Below are 26458 nucleotides of genomic sequence, written 5' to 3'. Positions count from 1 at the left end.
GTCACCCTGCAGGGAGGGACGCTGTCCGGGGTGGTGCCCCCTGGGGCCACAGGGGCCATCGAGCCCTGGGGATGTGGCTGTCGTGGCTGAGAAACAGGACCTTAAATGTTATTCATCTTCAACAAATTTAAATTTTAATGGCCACACGTGGGGGGGGGGCCTTCCGTGTGGATGGTGGACGGCGCAGGCCCCGATGGACCAGGCCTGGGAGGCAGGTGACGGTATCGTCACCCCCGGCAGAGAGCAGGCCTCTAAGAGAAGGGAAAAGACCGATGAACAAGTGCCTGTCCCCCACCCCCAGGGCGGCAGGTTTCCAGGGGCGGCGGAGGGCTCAGGTTCCCGGGCAGCCCCAGGCAGGGGCCAGTGCGGAGGGACAGGGACAGTCCCTGCCAGCACCCCCCCCCCCGCCCCCGCCCCACCAGGCACGGGAGGCGGAGATAAGGGCTGTCTGAGCACGTTCTGCTGGTCACAGGCGGGTTCCCGTGAGCCGGGGCGCCCGCCCCTAAGGCTGTGTTATCAGGGCGTGTCGTCCTCGCGGTGGGACAGGCCGGCCCCTCCCCCTGGGGGGGCAGGAACGGGATGCTCTGGGGGGGAACCCCGGGCTCTTAGAAGGAGGCAGAACCGATGAGGTCGGTGCACCAGGTCCGAGCACCTGAAGGTGTCATTGCGGGGCAGTGGCCCCAAGGGACCCTGGGGGGTGTCAGGGGGTCACCCACAGCCGTGGGGCCGGTGCTGGCGCCGGTGTGACACAGCCAGACTCCCAGTCGCTCCCGGCGGCTGCTCCCGTCCTGCGCAGCCGTCTCAGGGTGGCGGGTGGGGAGTGGGTGCACCCTCCAGAGCTGGGGTGCCGGGTGCAGGGTTGTGGCTGCCGCCCAAGGGAGGGGGGTGACTGTCGGTGTGACCGGGTGTGAGCAGGCCGCTGAGGCCTGAGCCGGTCCCGGAGAGACGGGCGGGGGGGGGGTGACCGGAACCTGGCGAGGGGGGGTGGGATGGCCTGGAGCAGGGGTGGGGGTGCGTGTCCCAGCCTCCGGATTTCACCGAGGTGCCTCCAAGCAGCCGAGCCCTCGGGGCCAGCCTGCAAGCTGGCAGCCTCCGCGGGTCTGTTGTGCGGCTGTGTCTGCGCGTCCGCTGCCGCCGCCGGGAGCCGGGACTTCTTTCCGTGCGGCAGCTCGTCCCCGCCACCCACCCCGCAGTCTGCCCCCTGCTGCCTGCAGACACAGCTCGCGCGTGTCTCCGCGGCGCTCGGCAGAATCCCGCGCGCCATTTCCGCCTCCCCGCCGCGCCCTCGCCAGCCCCGCCACGGCGGCCGGCACCCGCGGGCCCCGGGGGCGGCCGGAATCAGGGGTCCGAAGGAAAGGCGACCAGCTGCTCGGAGCCCTGTGGACTGGCCCGCAGCCTCGGACCGGCTGTTCGTGCCCAGGGGTCTCCCCGCCAGGAGAGGACGCCAGGTGGTGGGCAGAGCCGCGCTGGCCCCTCGCGGGCCCCTGTCTGCGCCGGGAGCTCACTAGCAGGTGGTGGCGGCGGCCCCCGGCTGCAGGAGCCCGGAGGGGCTGCCGGAGAATCCGGCCGGGTCTCGCAGCGCCTGGTCCTTTTGCTATAAGGACTCAGGGCGGCTGCTGGGCTCACGGGCGCCGTCTGGGGCGGGGAAGGGGCTGGGCGGTGGCTCCGTGGCCAGATGCTCCTGTGGGAACCTGAGCCCCACCCCTGACCCCGAGGGCACGACCTGGCAGGGCGCTTACCCTCCTGAGCCTGCGTTTCCTCGCCTCCGACACGGGGCCGTTGTGAGGGTTCAGTGAAGACACACCTAGGACCACACGGTGCGGTACCGGTGGCTCCGCGTGGGTTCACGCGTGTGCAGCCCCGCAGAACCCACGGCACAGGGCGTCCTGGCGTGCCCTGCAGACCTCGGTCCCCGACAGCTGTGTGTGGATGCCGGCTCATCAGTTTGAACTAACGCACCAGGGCGTGGAGCTGGGGGACGGGGGGCTCTGTACCCTCTGCTCGAGTTTTCTGTAACCCTGAAACTGGTCTAAAAAATACAGTCGTAGGAGATGCGGCCTTGGCGCCTGAGCCGTGCGGTGCCAGACGGGGGCCGGGACCGTGCCCACCCCGATCCGACCCTGCGCCTGGCGCGGGAATGCCCGCGGGCCGCGGCCGCGAGGTGCCACCGCCTCGGGGTCACGCCTGTAAAAACGCCATTTCCTCCACATACCGAGGAGGCCGCAGGAAGTTGTGAAAGAGGTGCAGGGAGGTCCCGGGGTGCTCTTCCTGCAGCTGCCCCCGCCCCCCCCCGCCCGGGGCGTCCTGAGCGAAAGCCACAGGGCGTGTCCCGGGCGCAGGGCTCGGGCTCCTCGGTGCCGCCGGCTCCCGCAGCCCCCGCTCCACACCTGCCCGGTCGGCCCAGGTGGGTCAGCAATGCTTGGAAACCAAATTGCTTACGTTGTTGCTGGGCCTGGGCCCACTCTGCACCAAGGCCATACAGAGGTTTTGTTCTTGTTCTCTTGTCCCCTCAACCACACGTTACAGCGCAGATTTACGTAGTGTTTACACAGTATTTACATTGTGTCAGGTAGCACAAGCCCTCTAGAGCTGGTTTAAAGAACCCCAGCAGGGCCCTGGCTGGGTAGCTCAGTTGGATGGAGCATCATCCTGCTATACATAGCAAGGTTGCAGGTTCGATCCCCCGTCAGGGCACATTCAGAAACCAAGCAACCAGTGAGTGGGTAAGTAAGGGGGATAACAAATGATGTTTCTCCCTCCCCCCCGCCCTCTCTCTCTCTCAAAACAATGAATAGAAAAACCTTTAAAAAACCCACAGGAGGATGTGTGGGGGTCGTATGCAGATACTGCTCCGTGGGGGGGTCCTGAGACTGATCCCCAGTGTGAACCCACTGTAGCCTGGTGGGACCACCGCCAGCATCGAGGGCCGACCCGGCCCGTCCCCACGCGGCTCCCCTAGGTTCCTCTGTAGTCACACCTGAGTCCTGCTCACCCCGGGCACCCCCCACAGCACTCTCCATCTGTGCAGGAATTTTCTAGAAGGCATGGCGTTGGACACTGTGTGGCCTTCGAGACCGGCTCTTCCCGGCGTGCACGTACCGGTGGGTCGGGCCGCCCAGCCGCCCACGGGGGTCCCGGGTCCCCTCCAGGCCAGGGCTTGTGGACGAAGCCGCCAGGGCCGTTCCGGCGCAGGTGTTTGTGGGAACACAGTTCTCACGTCTCCGGGATAACGTGGAGCCCTGGGTCACGCGGATGGCGGTCGCGTGTTTAGTGATGAAAGAAATCGCCAACCTGTTTACTTCCGGAGCAGTGGCGCCCCCTCCCTGTCCCCAGCGGTAGGAGTGGCCCGGCTTCTCCGCGTGGTCACCGGCACCGGGGTTGGGCGGGGTTTTGTGTGTTTTTTTTGCCATTTGGATACCGTGGCGTGGCAGCTCCTGGCGGTTTAATCTGCACTTTTCCGCGGGTCCCTCGGTCGCCCGCGCGTCCTCCTCGGCGAGACGCCTCTTCGTGTCTCTCACCCGTGTTCTGAGGGGCCTTCCTTCGTGGCTGCCGCCTTTTCGAGGGTTCTTACGTGTTCCGGACGCTGCTTCCGTGTCCTCCCTGTGGCTCTGTGGCGTTTCTCCCGGTCCGCAGCTCTCTTCGCCGGCCCCCTGCGGGGCCTTCCACGGTCGGGAAGGCTTGGATCGTGGTGGCGTCCACGCCTCAGTTTCCCTCGTGTGGACCTTGCTTTGGGTGTCACGGGTTAGGAGCTCCCGGCCCGGCCCTGGACCCCGAAGATGACCCCTGCGTGGTGCTCCCCGCAGTCTGCCCGCGGGACGGTGAGGGTCACCTGGAGTTGACTTCCGCGGCAGGAGTGAGGCCCAGGCCGCGATTCCTCCTTGCGTGGGTTGAGAAGCTGTCCCTCCTTTGAAGAGTTTCTGCATCTTTGCCAAAAACCGTCTCGGCATATCTGTGTGGGTCTAGTAGCCACACGTGAAAGATTTTACTTATTTAGTTTTAGAGAGAGGGAAGGGGACGGAGAGAAGGAGACCAACGTGGCTCAGTTGCCTCTCGCCCGCCCCCCGCCGGGAACCTGGCCCGCAACGCAGGCCTGGGCCCTGGCTGGGAATCGAACTGGCGACCTTTCGCTTTGCAAGACAACACCCAACCCACTCAGCCATACCGGTCAAACGGCCACATTTTTTAAAGTAAAAAAAAAAAAAAGGAGACACGCAAAATTAATTTTAACAGTCCTATATATTCCTCCCATGTCACCGTTGCGCCATGTGGTCAGCGTTTAAAGAGTTGCTGACGAGGGGGCTTTGCGCTCTGGTTTGCGCAGAGTCTTGGGGCCCCGTGTGCACCTTCCCTGAGGACTCCCCACACATCAGTCAGGAGTCGGGCCCGCGGGCCGGTGGGTGGGCGGGCAGCGGGGTCCCCCGCTCGGCCAGCTCACGTCTCTGCAGGCTGGTGTCCAGCTTTTCTCTCACGTTCTCTCTCGCCCTTTTCCCTCGGCCTCCCCTCTTCCTGTGTCCTCCACGGTGGCGGGTGGCGGCTGGCGGCTGGCGGCTGGGAGGGGGGCCGGGAGAGAGTTCTGCTGCACTGACCCCTCCCTGGCTCTGAGCGTGTGAACTCCTGAAGTCGCGGGCCAAGGGGGGCGAAGAAGCAAGGTGCCAGAGAGACGCCGGGTGGGTCTTCTTGAAATCCAGCTGTTGGCTGTGGTCTGCCCTCCAAAAGCCCCCGGTTCCCCCCGGAGCTGCAGGACCGGCAGGAAACGGGGTACCCATCAGCCCTCCGCCTCGGAGAGAGGGAAGTCCGGCCTCCCGGAGAGGCAGCGCTCCCTGGGGATCGGCGCGCCGGCTGCAGGGGGGTGCTGGGGACAGGCTGTTGTCGCTCTCGAACCACGACAGCGCCTCTGGGGACCCGTGACGCAACCCTGGCTGACGGTTGCAGGGGCCGTGGGACGTTCTCTTGCGGCGCCGCCCTGATGGCACCGAGCCCTGGGGAGCCGGCGGCCCCCACTCCGAGGCCCCCACTCTTGCATCAGCAGCCCTGGCAGAGGCCCGCGTGGCCACCCCTCCGAGGGCCCCGAGCATGAGGTCACAGGCAGTGAGACTGGGGGGGGGGGCGGCGAACACCCCGTCCTGGGAGACCCCCACCTGGCTGTTGCAATGTAACCCCAAACCTGATGAAATCGCCCCAGGGCTGGGGTGGGGGGGGCAGATGACCTCCGTCTCTGCCGCAGCTGCTCCGTGGGCTCCGGTTCGCCCCAGCGTCCCCCCACCCCCCGGTCCAGAGCACGGCCTGTCCACCTGGGCTTCCACTGGGTTCAGCCCGCGTTGCCCACAGGCCCGTGACGGGCCGGGGGCGGTGGGCACGGGGTTCCCGCGGCCCCTCCCCCGACCTCAGAACTGCTTCCTGGCTGCAGGGGGCCCGGTTCCCCAACGATCTAGGGCGATGAAGATCGTCCACACACGTTGATCACACGGGTCATTCTCGACCTTCGCCCTTTGCCCTTTGCCAGCCGGGGCCACTGGGAGCAGGTGTGGGCTCTGGGGCCAGCAGGTGGCCCACAGCAAGTCCCCGGCCTTTCTGACAGCAGGTGGTGACACAGAGCGTCCCTGAGGGTGGGACCTTGGGGCGCGAAGGCCCTTGTCACTGTTCCCAGCTCTGCGCACTGGTGGTCCCCACAAGTCACCGTCCCCCCACCCCCCGCCCCCGTCTCACTCTCCCCTCCCAAGGAGCGGCCCCTGCGTGCGCTCGCCACCCTGAGACCCGCGGCCCATGACTGGGCACCCAGGAGGGGAGACGTCGAGGGCTTCGGTGGGCGCACCCCCCCACGCCAGTGTGTTTGCCGGCGTCCAACACGGGGCGCAGACCCCCTAGACAAGGGGGCCCTTTCCCGAGGGGCTTTGGGGACAGAAGGGGCTACAGGAGGGCGGTGCCTGCCAGGGCTGGGGTCGCAAGGGGGAAAGGAGTGGGAGTGGACTTGTTCTGGGAGGAGGCAGGGTGGCTCTTGCGGGTCCCGGGGAAGGAGACCCAGCCCGGTGGGGGGATGGGAGGGCAGGGGCGGGGGAGGGGACCTGGGAGGTGGGCGTGGCCTCGCGCCAAAGCCTGGGGCTGGCGGTCAGGGCCGCGCCGTGCAGGGCGAAGGCATCGGGATCTGTCTGCTTCTGTAAATATTTAAACACCGGGAGGATTATTTTTGGTAGCCACGGTCTCTCTCCGAGCCTGGCGGGCTGCCGGGCGGGGTGTCGGGTGACAGATGGCTCACTTCACGCCGCGGTGCTCCGTGGGGCCGCCCTTCCAGCAGCCACCACAGCTCGGCGGGGGTCGGTCACGGCCCCCCCCATTTCAGCACAGCGTGGTCAGACAGAGGCTTCTGGGCTGTCACCTTCCGGGCGACACCGGCGTGACGAGCCTGGGCCTCGCGTCTCGGGAGCTTCCTGACGGGCGTCGAGAGTGACAGCCCCCTGAGTTTCCCAACCGCACGCCGCGGACCCCAGGGAGGCCTCCGCGCCCCAGCGGCCCCACCTGGCGTGAAAGGACGCATTGTGTGTCCCCAGCGCAGGAAGCCGGCAGAGAGGCGTCTGTGTCCAGCCCGGCCGGCGGGCCTGCGGGGGTGCGCGCCTCACGGGCAGGCGTGGCACTGGACCGCCGGGGTGCGCGCAGGGCGCCGGGGGGCCGCCTGGGCCCCGCTCTCTGGGAAGTGCCGGCCGCTCTCCTCGAGGCCCAGAGTCCCGTGTCTGGGCGCCACGGTCCCGCCACACCCCCCGTGAAGGACACGGCCGCAGCCCCCACCCCTGAGCTCCATTTCCTGGAGGTGGCACTTCACGCGGAGGGAGCCCCTCGCGCCCAGCAGATGGCAGGCTTCACCCAGATCAGCCCGGGGTGTTGGCGGCCCTGCCCTGTCCACGGTGCCTCCTGCCACCTGCCCCCCGAGGGCCCCCCTCCGAGGTGCCCCCCAGTTGCTAAGGGCCAAGGATGATGCAGAGAAGGAAGTCCCCCCACCCTGGGTGGCCCACCTACCCTCCCTCCCCTCCCACTACCTGCTCCCAAGCTGGGTTTCTTTCCCGAGCAGCATGTAGACTGGCCATCGCCCAATGCAGGGCCGGCTATGTGCTGCGGGGCGGGGGGGCAGGCTTAGACCCCAGCCAGGCTCCCGGGGCTGCAGGGCCGCTCCTTCCCGGTGTCCAGTCTCTGTTCGCTGACCGCTGTCTCCCCGGACTCTCCACCTCCTCTCCGGGGGTCTGGTGGAGAGCGGCCAGCACGCCTGCCCCCACCCCCCTTGCCCCAGCCAGTGCCTCCCAGAAACCAGGCAGGCCCTCCCTCGGCTTGGCCTCTGGCCTCGGAGCAGAGGCGCCCCGCTCGCGTTAGATCCAGGATGGGGCGGGGTCGGCCCCGGTCGGCCAGGGAGGCAGCCTGGTTCCGGTCCTTCCCACACCACCGCCTGGACCTGCTGACCCCTTGCACCGCCCAGCTGAGTCTCCACGGCGGCCTTGTCTGCAATGCACTTTGCTGGAGCCCCTACTTTCGTAAAATATTATTATTATTGTTGTTGTTGTTATTATTATTATTATTATTACTATACGGCTAATATGTGAACAGCGGAGACGGGTTAGAGGTGAGGAGCGGCCGCCCAGAAGGAGTGAACACAGGACTGAAAAGAGAGGCGCGTGCACTGCGTCGGCAGCAGCCCAGGGTGGGAGCCGCCGCCGCGGGTCGGCAGGCGGGCGGGTGGGCGACGCACAAACGATGGGGACGCTCGCCCGGCCCTGAGGAGGGAGCCGTCCCGGCACCCGCTACACCCTGGAGGCGCCCGCGGGACACGGCGCTCAGGGCCACCCCGTGTGACCCCACTGACACGCGGTCCCCGGAGCCACCGGGCCACAGACAGGAAGTGGGGGGCGGGGCTGGCGCAGACGGGGGGCGGGGCGAGCGTTCGTGGGGGCGGGGTTTCAGGCGGAGAACGGCAGAGTTTCGCAGAGGACATGCTGACGACTGTCCAGCAGCGTGAACAGACTAGTGGCCTGTTTCCTTGTCCCCTCCCGTTCATGGGCTGGGCCCGCCCCCCAGCCACGCTGCGAGGCTGAGCTTGGGGTCCCAAAACTCTCCCCTTGGTACCTTGGAGCCAAGCCGCAGGGGCTGGGGTGCATCCGGGGCGGGGGCTGGGGCCCGGCCAGAGCCCCACTGCCCTGGAGGGGACGCACCCTCTGGAGAGCGGGGACCCAGGGGCAAAGTCCGGGGCCCGGAAAGAGCTCATGCACACGTGACCTCTGAGTTTGGAAGGTGCTCGGGGGCAGGTCAGCCCAAAAATAGCTCTGAAAGCCCAGCGACCCTGAGGTCACAGGGTCGCTCAGAGGAGACTCCGGGCCACCTGGGGCCCACCCCTGGGTCATCGGCCTGTTCCCCCCCCCCCCGGGACGGCCCAGCCGGAGCCCAACCCCTGGTGACTCAGCACCCGCCACTCCGCCACAGCAGGGCCACCCGGGGCCTGTGGGGACTCGCCCGTCCCCCAGCCAGGCGAGCAGCCCCGCCCACACAGGCAAAGCCCGAGAAACAGTTCTGAGCATCTCTGCCAAGGCCCCCGCCCGCACCCGGGGAGGGTGGGGTGGGGGCGGTGAGGACAAGCAGCCCTTCCCAGGGCTCCCTGGAGTCCAGCGGGGACCCCGGCAACACGTTCACCTGGGCGCCTCTCTGTCACTCAGACGCGGCCGAGGCCGAGGCCGTCCAGCTCAGCCTGCTCACAAAGCCTGGACGTGGGTGGCCGGTCCCAGGCGATGCGCCCCCTCCCCCCTGAGGAAGGCACCAGAGCCCAGGGGTCGGGCCTGGCAGGACCCGGGCCCCAGAGGGACTGGGCAGGAGGCTCCGCTGCAGTTAGTAAACGGGCAAAGTCTGTCCCTGGGCTCGAAGCGGTTTTTTACCAGGAAAGCAGGGCCGCCCTCGGGGGTCTGTGTGGCCCCCCACACTCGGGGTGCCCGTGGGGCCGCCCGGAATCCTGTCTGTGAGCCGGGCTCACTCCCTGGTCACTCACACTGAGCGTGCACCCAGCGTGGCAGGGCCTCTACCGGACGGTGAGAAGCGCCCCACTCCCCACCGCTATTTTTTTTTCTGACTTAAAAAATGTCCTTTGGGGAAACCTGTTTCTCTCTTGCTGATTGAGAGGCTTTTCCTCAGTGGACCGAGATGGCTGGGTCCCGGGGCAGGGAGGCAAGGCGGGGGGGCGGGTGCGGGTGTGGGCGGCCCCATGCAGCCCGGCCCGGCCAGGCCCGAGACACATGCCGTGGCGGACAGGCCGGGACGACCTCACGGTGCTCGTGCTCACGGGGCCTCGACTCCGCGAGGCTCTCGCTGACAAAGCACGCGGGGGCCGCGGAGGTTTCCCTGGGGCTGATGAACGAAGGGACCCACACCCCACACCCAGAACCTTCCAGAGCACCGCCCCTCGCTCCTAGAGTTCATGGTTTCCCCCCTTTGTCGCACGACTGGTGTGTGGAGCTGCGGACAGAATTCTCTGGAACGTGACTGTTTGCGGTCACTGTCGCCCACACTGGGGGCGCGGCCCCCGGGCCAGAGTGACGGCTCGAGGCGGCGCCGTTGGTGTGTTGTGACTTTGGGGAGAACGTGGTGAGAGGCCGGGCCGGGGCCGCCGGCCGAGGAGCCAGGCCAGCAGCCAGGCCAGCGCCTGCCTCCGGGTGGGCGTCAGGGCAGACACGCGGAGCGGATGAACACAGTGGTCTGTGTGTGTGCGCGGGGCTGGGACCCCCCCCCCCGGGACACGCTGGTCCTTTCGCAACTGAACGTGGGCCTGGGCCTGGACAGGGGTGGGGGGCTGTACACACACACACACGCACATGTCATACAACACACATAACACGTGTGCACGCACAAACAAATGCACGCACGGGGCACACACATGCACATGAACACACACCAGGCAAGCACACACACACACACAAAACACATCACACCACGTGCTGTGTGCACGTGGCATGCACATGCATGTTCATATGCAAACACATTGAGCACACACGATGCACACATGCATGCACACACACAGGTGAGTCAGATGAGGACTAGCGCCCTCGATCTCCCCCAGCCCCCCTCTCTCGTGTCTAATTCCCCTTTTCCTCTCTGTTCCATGTAAGTCGCGGTTGGAGCTGCTGGGCTGCCTGACCCCTGCAGGTGAACCCTGTTCCCCTCAGATTCTGCACCAGCTTCCGGGGCGGGGGGAGGTCCCGAGCCCACGTGCCTCCCACGCTCTCAGGAAGGACAGGCGCTGCCCGCCCGCAGCCCGCCGCTGTGGGAGGGGCCCCGCCCCCTCGACTCGAAACCGCCTTGCTCTCCGCGCACGCCCTTTGCCTGAGAAGCGGCAGTGCCCACCCCCGCTCTCGGGGGGGGGGTGAGGCTGCAGCAGGGGGTGAGGCTGCAGTCACAAATCCGGGAGCGACCTTGCTCCCCGGGGTCCCTCCCCCCACCCCAGCCTCGTTGTCTGAGAGAGTAACCATTGCTGGTCACCAGACGCCTGTTTATTCTGTTTTAAAAATAGCCGTCCTCAGAGAAGCACTCCCCGCCCCCCCACACACCCCGAAAGCTGTGCTGGGGCACTTCCCCCAGGGGGGGCCCGGGGGGGGGGCCACGGCTGCACAGGGGTCCCCGCTGCCTGCTCCTGGCCGCAGTTCCCAGTCTGCCTGGGCAGTGAGGCTGGCCGCGGCCCCGGCCGGCCCTGGCCCTGGCCCCCCCGTTGCCCGTGATGGAGGAGCCCGGCCCCACCTCCTGTCCCGGGGCCCTGCGTGGACACAAGACACATCCCAGATGGCTCTGCTCCCGGGCCGCTGCAGGCAGGGCGCCGGGGACGCAGCAGCAGGGACCACAGGATGCGAGGGGACAGCTGGCCTCACGTCCAGCTCCTTCCAGAGGCCATGACAAATGCAGCCCAAGCTGTGCCTGGACGGCCCCGGTCCCACCCCGCCCCCCACCCCCCAGCCTGCCCAGCCCGCCCAGCCCGCCCAGGGAAGGGCCTCAGACCCGGGTCTGGCTGCAGGCTTCTCCCTCAACCCGACCTTCCTGTTGGTGGCCTGACGGAGGCGTCTCCGCGGAAGGCACAGGACGCAGGGCTCAGCGTGGCCTCCTGCAGGGTCCGGTTTGTCAGGCCTTTCCTGGCGAGCGGGAGACCCAGCGGGGCCTGGGGCCCTAGAATGAACCCGTTCCTTGAACAGGAGCCGAGAGCTGGGCGTCGGGGTGGACACACCCCTCCCTGGTCATCCTTCCAGGCCCCGAGTCGCCACCCTGGGCCTCTGCTTTCTGAGGTGGCTTTTCTGCCCTCCCGTCTGTCTTTTCAGATGAGAAGGGCCTTGCGGGGGACACTTCACCGGGGCGCCCTCCAGGCGGGGGGCAGAGCATCTGAACATGGGGTCTGTGAAACCCCCGCCGCGGTGAGGCCCAGAGTGGCCCCGGTCCCGGAGGGTGGTCAGAGATGTCCTTGCGTGTACCGAGGGAACCCGCGACACGGAGCCGGTGCCCCATGCGCGTCCAGGAAATGCGAGGTCGGGGCCAGGGCGCAGAGGGAGTGACGGCTCTGGCCACCGTGGGGGGATGGGGACCCACCGCCCGCCCCCCGTGCGTGGGGCCGCCACACTGGCTCCCTCGGGGACTCACCAGCCGCCTGCATTTCCTGACGGCCTCTTCGCCTGACGGATGGCAGGTGCCGGGGCCGTCAGAGCAGCCTCAGGTCCCCGTCGGAACATTTCAGAGAAGAAATCAGCCGTTCCGGCAGCCCAGACGTTCGTGGGGAAACATTGTTTTCTGTAACCTTTTTGCTTCCCATTTACATGAAGCTTCACCAAGCAAGTTCTGCGGGGGTGGGGGCGGGGGGGGCTCCTAATTTGGTTCCCCTCGACCTCTCCAGCCTCGATGGGCAGGGTGTCGTGGGGCTGGAGGCTGTGCCTCTGAGTCCGGGGGAGCGGGACCAGTGCCCGAGGACAGCTGTGTGTCCCCGAGGGCCCGGGCCGGAGGGGGAGACCGTGCAATTAGAGAGGGCTTCACACAGAAAGTTAATTAGCTGCTGAGGAGCATTTAGCCCCCGTGGCGGGCAGGCGAGGCCCGTGTGGGAGCGGACGGGGTCAATGTGCAGCAGCTGCTGACGTGGGGGGGGCAGGCGAGGGGGCCCATCCCGCGGCCGTGCACCCCCTCCCGTCTGACTCAGTGCGGCTGCCTCGGGGCCTGGGGTGGGCGTTCCCTGGTGGCGTGAGGGGAAGGACCGGAGCACGGCCCACAAGAGGGACTGGCCCACGTCCCCAGGAGCTGTCCCCTCTGAGAGTGGGGGCCGGCCCCTCTGGGACCGGCGCATGAAGCCCCCCGAGCGGTCTGACTGGACTTGGAGTAGCCACCCCACCTCCCACGCACTCTCCGTGTCCCCGTCTTAAAAATCAGTCAGGCCTGTCTTCCTACATGTCTGCATTGGGTTGAACAGTGCCCCCCCAAAATCACGCCCCCCCAGAACCTCAGAGCGGGACCCCACGGGGAAGGGTCTCTGCAGGGGCGACTGAGGGTGAGGACAAGGCCACCCTGGATGGGGGCGGGCCCCCAATCCAGCGAGCGTCCTTACGAGGGACAGAAAGGGACCAATGGCATGGAGAAGGCCACCTGGCGAGGAGGCTGACCTCAGGGTGACAGAGTGACCTGTCCGCAAGCCCAGGGACACCGAGGGCGCCGGCGGCCACCTGACGCCGGAGGAGGCAGGAACGGCTCTCCCTGGGACCTCCGGGGCTGCGGACACCTTGGTTTTGGACCCCCGGCCTCCAGAACCGGGACCGAATAAATTCTGTGCTTTTAAGCCCCTGGTGCGTGGTGACTTGCCCCAGCGGCCTCGGGCCACAGGGGCGGGCGGCCCAGCGTGGGTCGTGGGGGGGAGCAGGAGGAAGCCAGGGGGCGGGGCCCGGGAAGGTGAGGGGGGCAGAGGGAGGGACTCGATGGTTCCCTGCCGGCCGAGGACGGACGCGGGCGTGGCCGCCGGGCCTCCTGGTTTCGTTTCCCGTTCGAAACCGGTTTGCTCGGGCAACGTGGTGCTGACCGAGGGCAGGGTTCTGCTTCGCCTGGTTCTTGTTTGTTCGTTTCTACCCTTGATGTTTTTCAGGATGGGGGTTGTTTTCCTTGTTAATGACTAAAGCAACAGCTCCCCACCACAGACATCTTGGAAAGTAGGGAAAAGACGAGAGGCGAAAGGGGGTGACCCGCTCCCCGGGCCCGACCCCCAGCCGGCCATCGCGAACACCGGTGCTGTTCCCTCCCGCCCCGGCCGGGTGTGCTCTTGTTCCGACGTCTTCCTTCTGCGTCCGACGCCTCGGCTCTGCGACCGAGTTGTGGACATGCTGTTTGGTGTCCTGATTTTCTTTTTTTTTTTTAAAGATTTTATTTATTTATTTTTAGAGAGGGAAGGGAGGGAGAAAGAGAGAGAAACATCCATGTGCGGTTGCTGGGGGCTGTGGCCTGCAACCCAGGCATGTGCCCTGACTGGGAATCGAACCTGCGACACTTTGGCTTGCAGCCCACGCTCAAGTCCACTGAGCTACGCCAGCCGGGGCCAGGTGTCCTGATTTTCTTAAAAACACAATTCCAGATTCTGCTCCCTTTGATGTATGTGGAGATGCATGTCAGACATGGAAGCCACGCAGCAGGGCAGCAACACCAGGCCCAATGCGTGGCTCAGCTCCGCGGACGGGGGCTGACCGGGCCACAGCCCCCTCCCCCCACACACACAGCCCCCCAAACCCCCTCACTCCAACTTGGCCCCGGGATCCGGTCTCCGGAAGACACCGCTCTGCGGAATGCCGAGCACGTCACGTCCTGACCCCGGGGGCAGGCTGCCCCCACAGGTGGCCCTTCCCAGCAGCATGCCCGACAGTTTCGTGTGGCCGTGAGCACCAGGGACACGTCACCGCCCTTCGCGACCCTCCGGGACGCAGCCGCGGGCGCCCACTTCTCTGGACGGCCACTCGGCGCCCCGTGTGGCCACAACTCTCCAGAAGGCCCGTGTCCCGTCGCTCGCCCTCGGGTTCCTTCTCGGGGTCCCTGTCCGGGAGCAGGGCCGCCGTGACGGTACCCCTCGGGGGGCGCACCAGGGCGAGTGGGGGCCGGCTGCTGGAGACGCGCCAGCTGTTTCCTACGGGCGCTGGGCCAGCTTCCCCTCCCGCCGCCACCGGAGCGCGTGGGTCCCGGCCTGCTGTCTCCCACCCGTGTGCGACCCCGAATGCCCCCCAAGCTGGTGTGTCTGCGGAATGGCCACCAGTGTCAGGGCTGGGGCGACGCAGATCTAATGCCAACAAACTCCAACAGACTCACGGGTGTGCGAGAAGGCACGAACACGGGTGTGCCGAAGTTTGATGCACAGGCGCGTGCCTGCACAGAGGTTCGTGCACACCCTTGGGGACCTGAGGTGGCCGTTAAAACGAGGGGTGGCCATCCGGACGTACGGACCAGACAGAAGCCTGGACGGGGTCCCTGGATGGACCCAGCCGTGACACAGCCGTGCGCGGGATTTCCACACTGATGGGGGGGGCCAGACAGTTGTGTAAACTCACGCGTGGCTGAGCATCTGGGTGTGCGATGGGGCGCGTCCCAACTGAAGCGAGCTGGTGGGGAGGGCAGAGACCCGGCTGTTCCCGCCGCCTGGGCCGGGAGGGGGCGCCTGGTCCGCACCCCACCCCGCAATCCCCGTTTGGAAATAAGCCCGTTCGGACACACCGGCGGGAGACCCACGCTCATTTGCATTTCCCCGCCCCCCGCCAACTGCGTGGCTGTGCTGATTGGCTCCGCTTCTTCTGGGGAGTCTGCGGCCTCAGCCCATTAAACTCCTGGGGTCTCTGATTTCTTAGAGGGGCGAATGAAGGAGAGAAAGGGTGTTAGTCCCCCTTGGAGGGTCTCCAAAGCCCTCTCCAGTGCCCCACCCCCGTCGGAGCCGAGTTCGTGGACACCGGGAGGCAGAGGATGCACCCCCGCCCCCCGGGATCTGCCGCTCATGGCGCTCTGGCGCCTCCGTCCCTTCGACCGGCCCCGAGGTCGGACACTCGCGTGGCGGCCGGGGGGTCCGGGAGCTCCAGGTGGGACGCCGAGCCCGGCTGGTGGGCAGGAGAGCTTTCTGAGCCCGTCCTCGCCGGGCTGGTGACCAGCCATCTGGCTACGGGGACGTCCCCACGAAGCCCAGGGTGTGGGTCCCGCGTCACCCACGGCTCCCCTCCCAGCCTGCAGGGACCGGGGGTGACGGGCAAGCACAGGTTCGGGCAGTCCAGGGAGGGCGCTCTGAATGTCCCGGCTGGCACGGTCGGAGTGGCCGTTCGGGGCCCGCCTGTCTGCCGCAGGGGCTCCCGAAGCGGTTCCCCGATGGGCGGGACTGGCTGAGCCTGGGGCCACGGCCCAGAGCGCCGCCACGCCCACAGCTCGGGACCCGGAAGGTCCCGGCTTGCAGCCACGCCCCCTCCCTCCGCTGCGCTGCTCAGCGCCCCCGTGTCCTTGTTAGGACGATGCACCAAGTGGCACTTTATCTCTAAGGTGCTTCTGCCACCACCGGCTGCTCCTCTGGACAGGCCTCTGGTCACCCGGCCCCCTGCCGGCCCCCGAGAGCCTGTCCCCGTTTCCTCGTCCCTCCGGGGAGGGGCGCTCCAGCCAGTCCGGCGGAGTTTGCGCGGGCCCCTTGGGTGGTCAGAGCCCTCGCTGCGAAGCGGAGAGAGAAACCGCACTTGGGCACAGCGAGCCTGAAAAGGAGTTGATGGAATTTAATCAGATGCCTGAGGGGGACACCTAAATTTAGTCAAATTATTATTAGCATTCATCCCATTTTTGAACTGCCTAGGGGGAACGTCACCGGGAACACTGGGAAGCCACCAGCCTGGGTGGTGACAACTCTGTTTCTGCAGAGCTGAGGGACGTGTCATGTCAGGGACCCGGGGGTCCCGACAACCACGCACCTGCCACCAGTGGTGGCCACTCGGGAGCCGGAGGGGGCCAGGAGGGGCTGGCAGCCACGGCGGGGTCAGGCAGATCCAAGGGTGTCCTGTGTTTGGCAGTAAGAAACTCGCAGGGAACCACAGTGGACCTGGGCCTCGTCCACCCATCCGCAGCGGTCCCCGCCGGTCCCCACCAGTCCGTGCTGGTCCCCACAAATCCAGCTCCTAGTTGCTTAGTTCCCTCCCTTGGCCTCGCTCTCTGCTGGCGCTGTAGACAGGGCGGGCTTTTCGGTGGCTGTGAAGGTCCCAAAAAGGCGTGTGGAGGAGGACAGAGGCCCTCCCCGCTCCCGGTAACCCCCCCCCATGGGACAGGGGCCCATCAGACTGTGGGGCAGCTGGTCAGCGCTGGTGGTCCACGCCAGGTGTTTCTGCAGAAAAACCACGCGGGGCAACATGGCGCCTCTTCAGTGGGCGGGCGACCCGGCCCCCGCGAGGCCGCGCTGCCTCCCGCCAAACAGCCCCGGGGGGGGCGGTGCGTTGTGTCCGCCCCCAGGGAGCCCACCGGCCGCTCTCACCCAGGCGTCCCCTCTCCGCCCTGCCCGCCCAACCGCCTCTTCCTCCTCCAGGGCTGAGGTTGCTGCTTCCCCATCCGGAGGCTCACCTGACCGGCTGGAGAGCACTCACCGGGTTGGGGCTGACCCTGGGGAGCCCCGCGTTGGTAACCTCAGCCGGGCGTTGCGGGCAGGTGTGAACCCACCACGCGCCCGCCTGCCGGCTCCAGCTTCCTCTGCCAGGCCAGGGAGCTGCCAGGGCAGCTCATGGGGGAGCCGGCCTCTGTCCCGGGCCCGCTCTGGCCCAAACGGGGGCTGCTCCTCATTCTTTTTCTTGGTCCCATGACACCTCCCAGGTCCACCCGAGAACGGGCCGGGCACGCACAGGTAGGGAGAGCGCCTCGCTGTAGAAACACCCCTTCGTATCTCCGTGGAATTCCTGTGGCATCTGGGGGAAGGAGCAGGTCGGCTCTGGCTCCCCCAGGGTCCGGACGGCTCTCTTAGCGGGGGTCTTCTCGGCGGCGGGGCGGTCGGAGGCCGCGGTCGGCCGGGAGTGGAGCGGAGCGGAGGGCTCTCCGTGGCCCAGACCCACAGCAGCTAGGCGTGGTCTCTAGGCTGCCGGTGCTATTAATTATTTTGCTTTATTTATTAGACGTGCGCGGCATCCCTCAGCCTCCAAGCATATTTGCACACGCCTTCAGGGAAAAAGAGAAACAAATGATCCCTGCCGTCAGAGTCTCCAGCCCGTAATGAATGGCGCCGGTGATCTTGTTAAGCGGGGAGAGCCGCGGCCTCCGGGGGCAGCCAGAACCTACCTGCTCAGCAGCTAGAGACGCGTGTGCCGTGGGCACGCGGAGACCCGTGAACGCAGTCCAGCTGCTTAAGGAAAACCGCTCTTCCTTCTACTCAGAAATCCGACAATGTCGTTCTCTTTGATGCAGGAAAAAAAGTGAAAATAAAAACAGCGCCTAGAGGACGCAGGGCCCTCTCCTCCCGCAGGCGGGGCGTTCTCGCCCACCCCGCACCCTCCCCGCGCGGCAGAGAAGCCGGAGCTGGCCTGGTTATCTTTTCCTAAATTGTGTGGGTAATAAACCTGAATAATGTGCCTGCTCTCTTCCTCCCGTGATTTACACCTTCCATAATTAGCGCTGTGCGAGCTCCCGCGGCGTCAGGGACGTGTGGCCGAGCCGATCGCCGGGTGGGGCCCTGTCCCCCCCCCACCCCCGCTCGGCACAGCGCCTGGCTGCAGGCGCGGAGAGCTGTGATTTATGTCCTGCTCCGCGCGTCCGCCCGCCTGCACCCGCGGCTGATGACACCTCCGAGCTCCGCAGCCGCAGGTTTTAGGGGCTGGGATGACGGAGTCTTGGGGGCCTCTGCCCTGACCACTCCATTCGAGGTCTCGGAAAGCGTGTAACACGCACACTGTTGGTGAAAGGGGCACCACGGCCCAGGTTTAGCGCCCTGGCCGGGCTCACTGACTGCGTGCGCCCCTGGTGCTCGGAGAGCCAGCCCGCCCGGACCTCCGCCCCACGGTCCTCGGGAAGCAGGCCGCGTCCAGCCCAGCGGGAGGGTTGGTCCAGCTCTGCGTGCGTGCGCGCACCCGTGCGCCGTTCATTCCGGCAGCCGCGCCTGCAGTTGCACTTGGACGGGTCAGCTTAGTAGCGTTTCAGAAACGGCTGGGGTTTGAGCGCCGGAGGAGGTCCCGGAAGTGGAGCCCATCACCTCCCTCGCACAGACAGAAGTTAAGGGTAGAAGTGAGATGCTCCCCTCACCCACCCGCGTCCCTGCGGGGCGAGAGGCCAGAGACGGCCGTGGCACCCTCCCTCCCCGGGGAGGGCGTGCCCATCAGCTGGCAGCACAGATGCTGGGGAAGGGCTCAGGGTGGGGGTGAGGTGTGGGGGGGCCTGGGAAGGGGGGCGCTCCCTGTCGGCGGGAGTCAGAGACCCAGAAGTGGAGGCCACAGCCCCACCCCATCCTCCTCTCCTGCTTAACAAGGCCCGGAGAGGTCCCCCGGGTCAGGGTGCAGGGAACATGGGCTGGGACAGGGTCTCCCTGAAGTCCCATGTCCTCCGATCCCTCGCTCACCGAGGGCTCGGCGGGGCCCAGAGGTAAGAGCAGAGGGGGCAGGGGAGGTGACGGAGGGACACGCCAGAGCCGAGGGCCGAGGCGTGGCTGGGGTCGGGAGCAGCAGGCGCTCTGGAGCCTGACGTGCCAGGGGTGACGGGGGTGACGGGCGCGTTGGAAGGCCCAGGACGTCCCTCCAGGGACTGACTGTCCAGTAGCCAAGGGCGATGGCCGGGTTGAGCGGGTCGGTCCTGCTCATGTCCCCTCCCCTCGGCACCCCCTTGCACGGATGCAGACTGAGGCGCAGCCCAGGTGGGGAACCCCCGAAGCCACACCAGCCGGGGACGGGGCCCAGCCGCCTGTGCCCCGCGCTGAGGGTGCAGACACCCCCCCATCCGTGCCCGATGGGTCATTTGTGCTTCAGGTACTGAAACACCCAAGGGCGTGTCACCCTTGTCTGTCTTCCCGTGGCCTTCTCTCTTCCTGTATCTGTAGGATGTATCGAAATGCATCGTAGTATTTGTAACATATCCGTGCGCTGCGGAGGGTGGGTGGGTCCCGCTTGCATTTCTCTCACACCCGGTGAGGTCATGTCTGTTCGCCACCTGGTTTGGTGAAGCCTCTTTTCAAATCTGCCGCCGGTTTTTAGATCGCGTTCTTGGTTTCCTTGCTGCTGAGATCGGAATGTCCTTCCTCTGTCCCGGACGCAGACTCCCCACCAGAGGCGCTTTGCGAACATCTTTTCCCGGTCCGTGCGTGGCTCGTCTTCCTGTTTCCTTACCGGCGTCTTTCGGAGGACAGGAGTTTCTCATTTCCCCCAAGGCCAGATCACCCAGCCGATCGGTTTTCTCCTTTCCCGGATCACGCTTTTGGCGTTGCGCCTAAGAAAGCTCAGTCTAACAGCGCCGTTGGAGGGGAGGGGCTCCCGCGCGTTCCGCGGACACGCGTCCGCTACCGGGCGCGCGCGCGCACGTGGGGAGGGTCGGCGTCTCCCGGCCGTGCTCCCCCACCTTCGTTTCCTCGCCGTTCAGTTTCCAAGACGAGCGTTTTCCTCTCCCTACTTAGTTCATTCATCACTTCTTTCAGGGTCTGCGCTTTCAGTGTTGTAGGGAACCTGGGCCTCTTCTAAGGTCAAAAAGTTTTTTTTGCTCACGAGTTCTTTCAGAATTTGTATCCCATCGAGGTCTGCGATCCAGGTCATTTCTGTGTAGAACGTGGGGGGGAGGGCTGCTGTCCCCCACGCAGACACCCGGTCCCTCGAACACCGTCACGGGAAACCGTCCTTTCTCCGCTGTGTCTTTGTCCATAACCAGCTGTTCGTATTAGTCTATTTCTGGGCTCTCTGTTCAGTTCCATTGACTTGAAAGTCTTACCTTTTTTACCAACACCAAGCAGCCGTGTTACTGGAGGTTTATAATGTCTCGAAATCAAGTACACATCCTCCAACTTTCCTCCTTTTTAAAAAGATTTGCTTTGCTTACTCCGGGAAATTTTCATCCGCATATGAATTTTGGAGTGCGCTGGTCAGTCTTGACTCCCCGCCCCCAGGCCTGCCGGCATTCTGAGGGGACACTGTGTCGAATACACAGGTACTCTGGGCGAGACCACCCCGCTCCCGGCGTCGGCCGCCGGGCTCCGGGGACGCGGTGCCGGCTCCGTCCGCTTGGGCCCCCTTTCATTGGTCTCCACCAGGAACTGTGCTTCTCTATAGAAGGGTCTTGAGTGTCACATGTCACACTTATTTCTAAGGATTTCATGTGGGTTTTTTTTTTTTTTTGCTGCCATAATGAAATTTAAAAATTTTATCACTTTTCCCGCCTGTGTGCTGTGAGTCCTTTAAAGTAACCACTGAGGTTTGCACATCACCCTGTGGTCCTGCAGTCTGGCTGCATGCATGTTTTTGCTCCAGGGGTCGTCTTGTGAGCTCCCTGGGGTTTCTCCCGTGCACAGTGACATCGTGCTGTTTACAGAGGGACGGGTTCACCTCTTCTCCCCCCACCAGCACGCATCTCATTTCCTGTTCTTGCCTTCCGGGGCTCATCGCGGGCCGCCACGGGGAGGGCGGCCGTCCTAGCCTCCTCCCGACGCAGAGGGAAGCTGCTCAGTGCCCCCCCCCCACGGAGCACGTGGGAACTGGAGCGTGTTCGTGGGCGCCCTTTATAGGTCGAGGGGTTCCCTTCTTTCTCGCCTGCTGACCATTGTTATTGTGGATGAGTGTCAGGTGCTTTGTCTGCAGCAAATCCTGTGTATTTTTCATGGACAACTTTGGTTATTTTCCTGGGATTGATACCTAGACATGAAAGTAAAGGGTCAAAATGTATAAGAAGCATTTTAAGCCTTTTTTTAAAAAAGATTTTATTTATTTACTTTTAGAGAGGGAAGGGAGGGAGAAAGAGAGAGAGAGAAACATCAATGTGAGGTTGCTGGGGGTCGTGGCCTACAACCCAGGCATGTGCCCTGACTGGGAATCGAACCTGCGACACTTTGGTTCGAGATTTTTGTGATGTTTAAAGTCACCGCCAGCGTCACGGGCCTCTCCCAAAGTGGTACGTGGTTTCCGCTCCGTCTGTCGCCCTTTTCTGGACGCGGAGGCCTCCCGGGTTGTTGGGGTCTCGTCTGCAGGGGTGGGCTCTTCCTGTCCTTGTCCCTTTCTCTGTCGGGCACCCGTCTTCCTCTCTTCGAGCCGCATATACTTTTTTCACACTGAAGACATCAATCCTTGCCGTCTCTGTGTTCTTTCACTTTTGTTTTCTTTGAACAGACTTGGCTCTTTTGGAGCAGTTTCGGGTTCACAGCAAAACCGAGCCGAGGGCGCAGACTTCCCACGCCCCCCCCCGCCCCCACACCTGCACAGCCTCCCCCCACCCCCCACCCCCCAGGTGGTGCGTCCGCGGCAGTGAACACACCTTCATCCGCACGGCACTGTCGCCCGGAGCTCCCGGTCGGCACCGGGCTCAGGCCGGTGCTGTGCGTGCTGTGGGTGCGGACAAATGCGGGGGGACGTGGCCCCACCACCGCAGGGGCACACAGGGGGGTCTCCAGGCCCTACGCACCCTCTGCGCTGCACCTGCTCCCCCTCCCAGCCCCCACGCACCTGAGGGCACCGGTCTTTCCTGACCCCACAGCTTCGCCTTTCCCAGAGCGTCAGGCGGAGTGTGCACCCTCCCCAGACCGGCTTCCTTCACCTGGGCGTGCGCGTTTAAAGTTCCTCCCGAGTCTTTTCGGGGCTTGGCGGCTCAGCTCCTTCCGGCGCTGAGCGAGGATAGTCTGTCGTCCGGGTGTGCCGTGGCTGGCCTCGCCGCTCGCCTGCAGACGGGCATCTTGGCTGCTTCCAAGTCCTGGCAGTTATGAGGGGCCACCAAAGGGTGACATTGTTTCCATCCCCTCTCCCCAACCCCCACCCACCATGCCTCGGGCACCCAGCACCACCCTCCAACACCGGCACACCCTTCCCAGCACACTGTGTGTGCTCACGGGCCCCCGTGGGCAGGCCAGGGGTTCCAGAAACCGGATCCAGGACGGAGACTCACTCGGACAGACTTGTGATTGGAAGACCCCTGTTCCGAGGCTGTGGCCGGGAGGACTGGTCCCTGGTCCCTGGTCCCTGGCAGGAAAGGAGCTCAGGACAGACAGAGAGAGGGAGAGACAGAGAGACAGCAGGAAGTCTGCTTGAGCCCCAGTCCAGCTCCTCAGGGGGAAGTCATTTGCATGAGCGAATCCATTGCTAATTTAATTGAGGCCGCGGTCTGGGGTTTGCCACCGGAGTTCTGTCCGCTTGTTGTTCAGCTGACTCAAAAGTCTCAGGACGAAGAAAAATGAATTGATATGTTGAGTTATTTGAAAATGTTAAAATCTGGCCCCAAAGTCTCTCTGACCTTGAGAACCACAACTCGGTCATTTTGGAGGTGTCTTCCCCCTCTTCCAGCTTTCCCTGAAAGCAGACACTGCCTGCGTGTATCAGCATCTATTGCTGCGTAACAAGCAACTTCAAATGTTGCAGCTTAAAGCAACTTTTATTTGCCGGCGGATCTGCTGGTTGGGCTCGGCTAAGTCAGGCTGTTCTGCCGGATGCTTGCTCAGGCTCCTGGAGCGGCCGGGGGCCGGGGGGCAGGGGGGCGGAGGGTCTGAGACGGCCTCTGTCCAGGCTGCAGGGGCTCCGGTGCCGACTGGCCGCTGAGTCTCTCTCTCCCGGCGTCTCTGGATGCCGGCTTCTCGAGGCCACCCTGGGGCTCACAGAATGTCCCTCACACCACAGCCACCGCCCGGCCCGCCTGGATTCGCCAGCGCGCAGGCGGACCGCACGCTGGACCTGGTTGAGTTGCAAGGACTCTGCTGCTGGCTCTGGTCCCCGAGGCTGGGCCGGGCTCCGGTTCCGAGGGAGGGAGAACTCGCCTGCTCCGTCTCCCGTACCAGTGCCGGCTTGCCCTTCTGTTTCCGTTGTTGCGTTTCGGTGATCCTCAGAAGAGGACAAAAACCGGGAAACACGACGTGTTTTTAAGTTTTGCATCTTCTAGCTTTAACTACAAAGCATTTTTCTTGCAGCACGTCCGGAGTTATTACCTTACATAAACCATCCTTTTAACTTCCATGCGCCACACATAATAATTTCATGAACACACCAAATTGCATGCAGCACATGTGACTATTTCTAACACCAAATCGCTCCACATGTGGAAAAAGATAAAAAACAATTGAAACTGCATATATTTCCATTTTCCTGAAGTTTTATTTTCTTGTGTTTTTTTTCCTCTAACTCCAAGATCCTCAGAAGTTTACGTTTTCATCCCGGGCGTGGGTCTCGAACACCTGCCTGTGCCAGGAGCCCGGGGGTGCGGGTGCCACCAAGATACGGCCCTGACCCCGAGGCAGCCGGTCCGGAGGGGCACACGGGTCATCCTCCTAGATGGCCCAGCTGGCCGAGCAGCCGCCCGCCATGACGGGTCCTGGGAGCAGACAACGGAGGCGCCGTCAGCCTCCCGCCGGGGAGAACCTGCGGAAACCGGGCCGCGGGTCCCCAACACGGTGTCCTGAATGAATTCATCAGTCAATTAATTCATGCAAATACTTTCCCCCTAAGGAGCTGGAAAGGGCTTAAGCAGCCTTCTGCCTGGAGGCAAGTTGCTGCAGGGAGGCGTGTGGGGGGCCGTCTCTCCGTCTCTCCCTCTCTCTGTCTCTCCTGGGCTCCTTTCCTGCCAGGGACCAGGGACCAGGGACCAGGGACCAGGGACCAGTCCCCCCCGGCCACGGCCGCAGACCAGAGGTTTTCGCCCAGGCCTGTCCGAGGGAGTCTCCGTCCCAGATCCGGTTTCTGGAACCCTTGGCCTGCCCCCCGGGGGCGAACGGACACAGCGCGCTGGGAAGGGCATGCCGGCCTTGCAGGGTGGTGCTGGGTGCTCGCGGCGTGGTGGGGAGCGGGGGCTGGGGGGAGAGGCTGGAAATAATGCCACCCTTTGAGGGCCCCTCTCCAGCTGGGTTTGGAGGCGAGCCCAGCACGGGCCGGCCGGCGGGAAACAGGCTGAGCACGGGCTCCCCGGCCGCCACCGAGGCCTGGCCGTGCAGCGAGCAGATCATGGAACTCCGTGTGACGCGGCCGGGCGGGGGGGCCGTCCTCAGACCTGCAGCTTGCCTCGTTTTGCACTGTGATCCCCTAGAGAAGCCCGGGCAGGGTCCCCGCGGGAAGGCGGCGAGTCCCTCCCTCAGCCTTTTGGGGGCGAGTTCGCCCTGCAGCCGCTGTGGTCCAGCTGATCTGCCGACCTTCCCGCCCGACTCCCTGTCCCCACCTCCCAGTCTCTTTCCTCGGACAGCCCTGGCGCCCTCGGGGTGCGGCTGGGCCCACGCCTCGAGGCAGGGCGGGAAGAAAAGCCGCCCGGGCACTGGGCCTGGTGTTGTTCCAGAAGCTGCTGCTGGGACCCTAGATAGGCGGCCTCTGCCGGCCGGGACGGCCCCGAGTTTCGAGGGACGGCGCTGAGGCGACCCGGGCGTAGCTTCATGCAGAGACGTGGTGCCCGCCTGGGGCGGAGGGGCCTGGGGTCCATCCCCTCCGGCACTGCCGCTCTGGGCGGAGACAGGACAGCAAGGCACGGGGACAGCAGCCCTGTCTCCTCAGACGCTGGGCTGCCGTCCCCGGTGGGAGATCACCTTCACTCCGACCGGGGTTCACGAAATCCCCAGAGACCACACTCAGCCTGTGGTGTGGCCAAACCAGCGTAATAAAGCACGCTACATCCGGGGCTCTGAACGGATCCGTGCATCTTCTGATTAATGCAGAATAAATGGGGTTGTGTTGCTGAACTTCAGAATTAGGAGCCACAAGATAATGCTGGTGAGGGCATGGGCCACAGAGCTGGGGTTCAAATCCCAGCTCTACCACCTGCTGGCTGTGTGACCTTGGGGAAGTTCCTCAGCCTCTCTGGGCCTTGGTTCCTGTTTTGTGCAGTCGGGGTGGGGGGTAACACTATTCATTTCCTACGGTTATTGTGAGGACAACCCCAGCACATGAGAGTGGTTGACTCAGGGCCAGGCCCATACTGTGTGTTTAATACATGTTCACTATTAGCATGAATAATATTAATAACCCAGACATTTCTTAACTGAACCAGTGCTTTTTCAGGGATACAGGGAGCCAGCTGGCACCCTCACAGAAGCCCCGTGCTGTCTGGGACGGGCAGGAAAAGGCCCCAAGGGCAGGGGGCCACACTGGCCACTCCACAGCCCTGTAGTCTACACAAAATCCAGTTATTATCCTCACTTTGCAAAGGGGGAAACAAAGGTTCAGAGAGGCTTGGTAACTTGCCTAAGGTCACACAGCAAAGACTGGTCAGTATGAGCTTATTGTCATAAGGCAGAACGGGATTGGACCACACGCCGCTGGGTGTGATTTGTACGCGTTCATTCGCGAGTGTCTGGCCGTGTCTGTGAGCGCCTGAGCCTGGCGGGTGTGTTTAAACGGCCCCCTCACGCCCTCCCTGTCCCTCCCCCTGGGCCGCGAGGCCAGAGAGACAGGTGGCCATCCCACAACCTGCTCCCCCAGCTCCCCCTCCAGCGTGGACGCCCACCTGCAGTTCCCGGACCGCAGCGGCCTCCTGCAGGCGCCGCGCTGGGACGAGCCGCAGCGGGCGCGCGCCCTGGAGCAGATCTGCGGCGTGTTCCGCGTGGACCTGGGGCACATGCGCTCCCTGCGCCTTTTCTTCAGGTGAGAGCCAGCGGTCCGCGGCAGGCGGGCCTGGGGGCGGTGGCCCTGGGGGCGGTGCTGGCATCATGATGTCATCAGCCGCGGGACCCACGGCGGCAGCCACACAGGAAGTGGGTCGGGGTGGCTCCCAAACTCGTCCATCCGCCGTCAGGGTGGTGATGGCCAGCTTTTGTTTGGGACCCTGGCGCGAGGGGTGGGGGGACCAGCCCACGTGGTGGTAGCTTCAGGCTGCCCCCACCTCCCACCCAGCTGCTCTGGGCTTTCTGGAGGGAGGCGCCCTTTCTTCTGTGATGTCCCTGTGACTGTCCCGCCCAGGAGCCACCTCAGATCCCTCCTGAGAGGTAGGGCGGCCCGGCCACAAGATGGCACCAAGCACAGACCTTCAGCAGAAGCGGGAGTGTCACCCCAGAGGGTTCGCAGACCCAGAGCCACACTCGGGCCTCTCAGGGCAGGGCTGCCAAGGTCAGCCGGTGGCCCTGGCTGGCGGTGATTTCCCAGGAGGTCCCCCAGGGGGCCACCCAGGCCTGCTGGAGGGAGCCCGGGAGGAGGTTGGCTGCCTGCCTGCCGCCCACCTGGATTCAACATCTGATTGCGCGGACAGAATCCGCCCTGCCCCACCCCCCACTCCCGAGAAGGGGCCGCACAGGAGACCTCTCGGGCTGGCCCCCTGGGGAGCTAACGAGGCCAGCCCTGCGTCCCTGCCTCCCCAGCAGGGAGCGAGCTGTTTTGCC

General features: G+C 64.8%; 1 protein-coding gene and 1 long non-coding RNA gene across 4 annotated transcripts in view; one reads left to right on the top strand and one right to left on the bottom strand.

The window, feature by feature from the left end:
- TBC1D16 (TBC1 domain family member 16) overlaps nt 1-26458 on the top strand; it is a 57965-nt gene that overhangs the window by 18307 nt on the left and 13200 nt on the right. For 2 of the 3 annotated variants that reach the window (XM_045835899.1, XM_045835898.1), the window contains exon 4: nt 25566-25727. In XM_045835899.1, coding sequence (XP_045691855.1) covers nt 25566-25727 — 162 coding nt within the window. The remainder of the gene's footprint in view (nt 1-25565; nt 25728-26458) is intronic. The other variant, XM_045835900.1, reaches the window with a different exon arrangement.
- LOC123816759 lies at nt 16866-21701 on the bottom strand. Its single transcript, XR_006785344.1, has 3 exons — nt 21630-21701; nt 17287-17401; nt 16866-17166 (listed from the first exon to the last, which is right to left on the bottom strand). It is a non-coding gene; the product is annotated as an uncharacterized LOC123816759 (long non-coding RNA).

This window comes from Phyllostomus hastatus, unplaced genomic scaffold (assembly GCF_019186645.2).
Source record: "Phyllostomus hastatus isolate PE091 unplaced genomic scaffold, TTU_PhHast_1.1 phas_contig_210, whole genome shotgun sequence".
NCBI lineage: Eukaryota > Metazoa > Chordata > Mammalia > Chiroptera > Phyllostomidae > Phyllostomus > Phyllostomus hastatus.
This window is presented reverse-complemented; position numbering and strand designations above follow the sequence as displayed.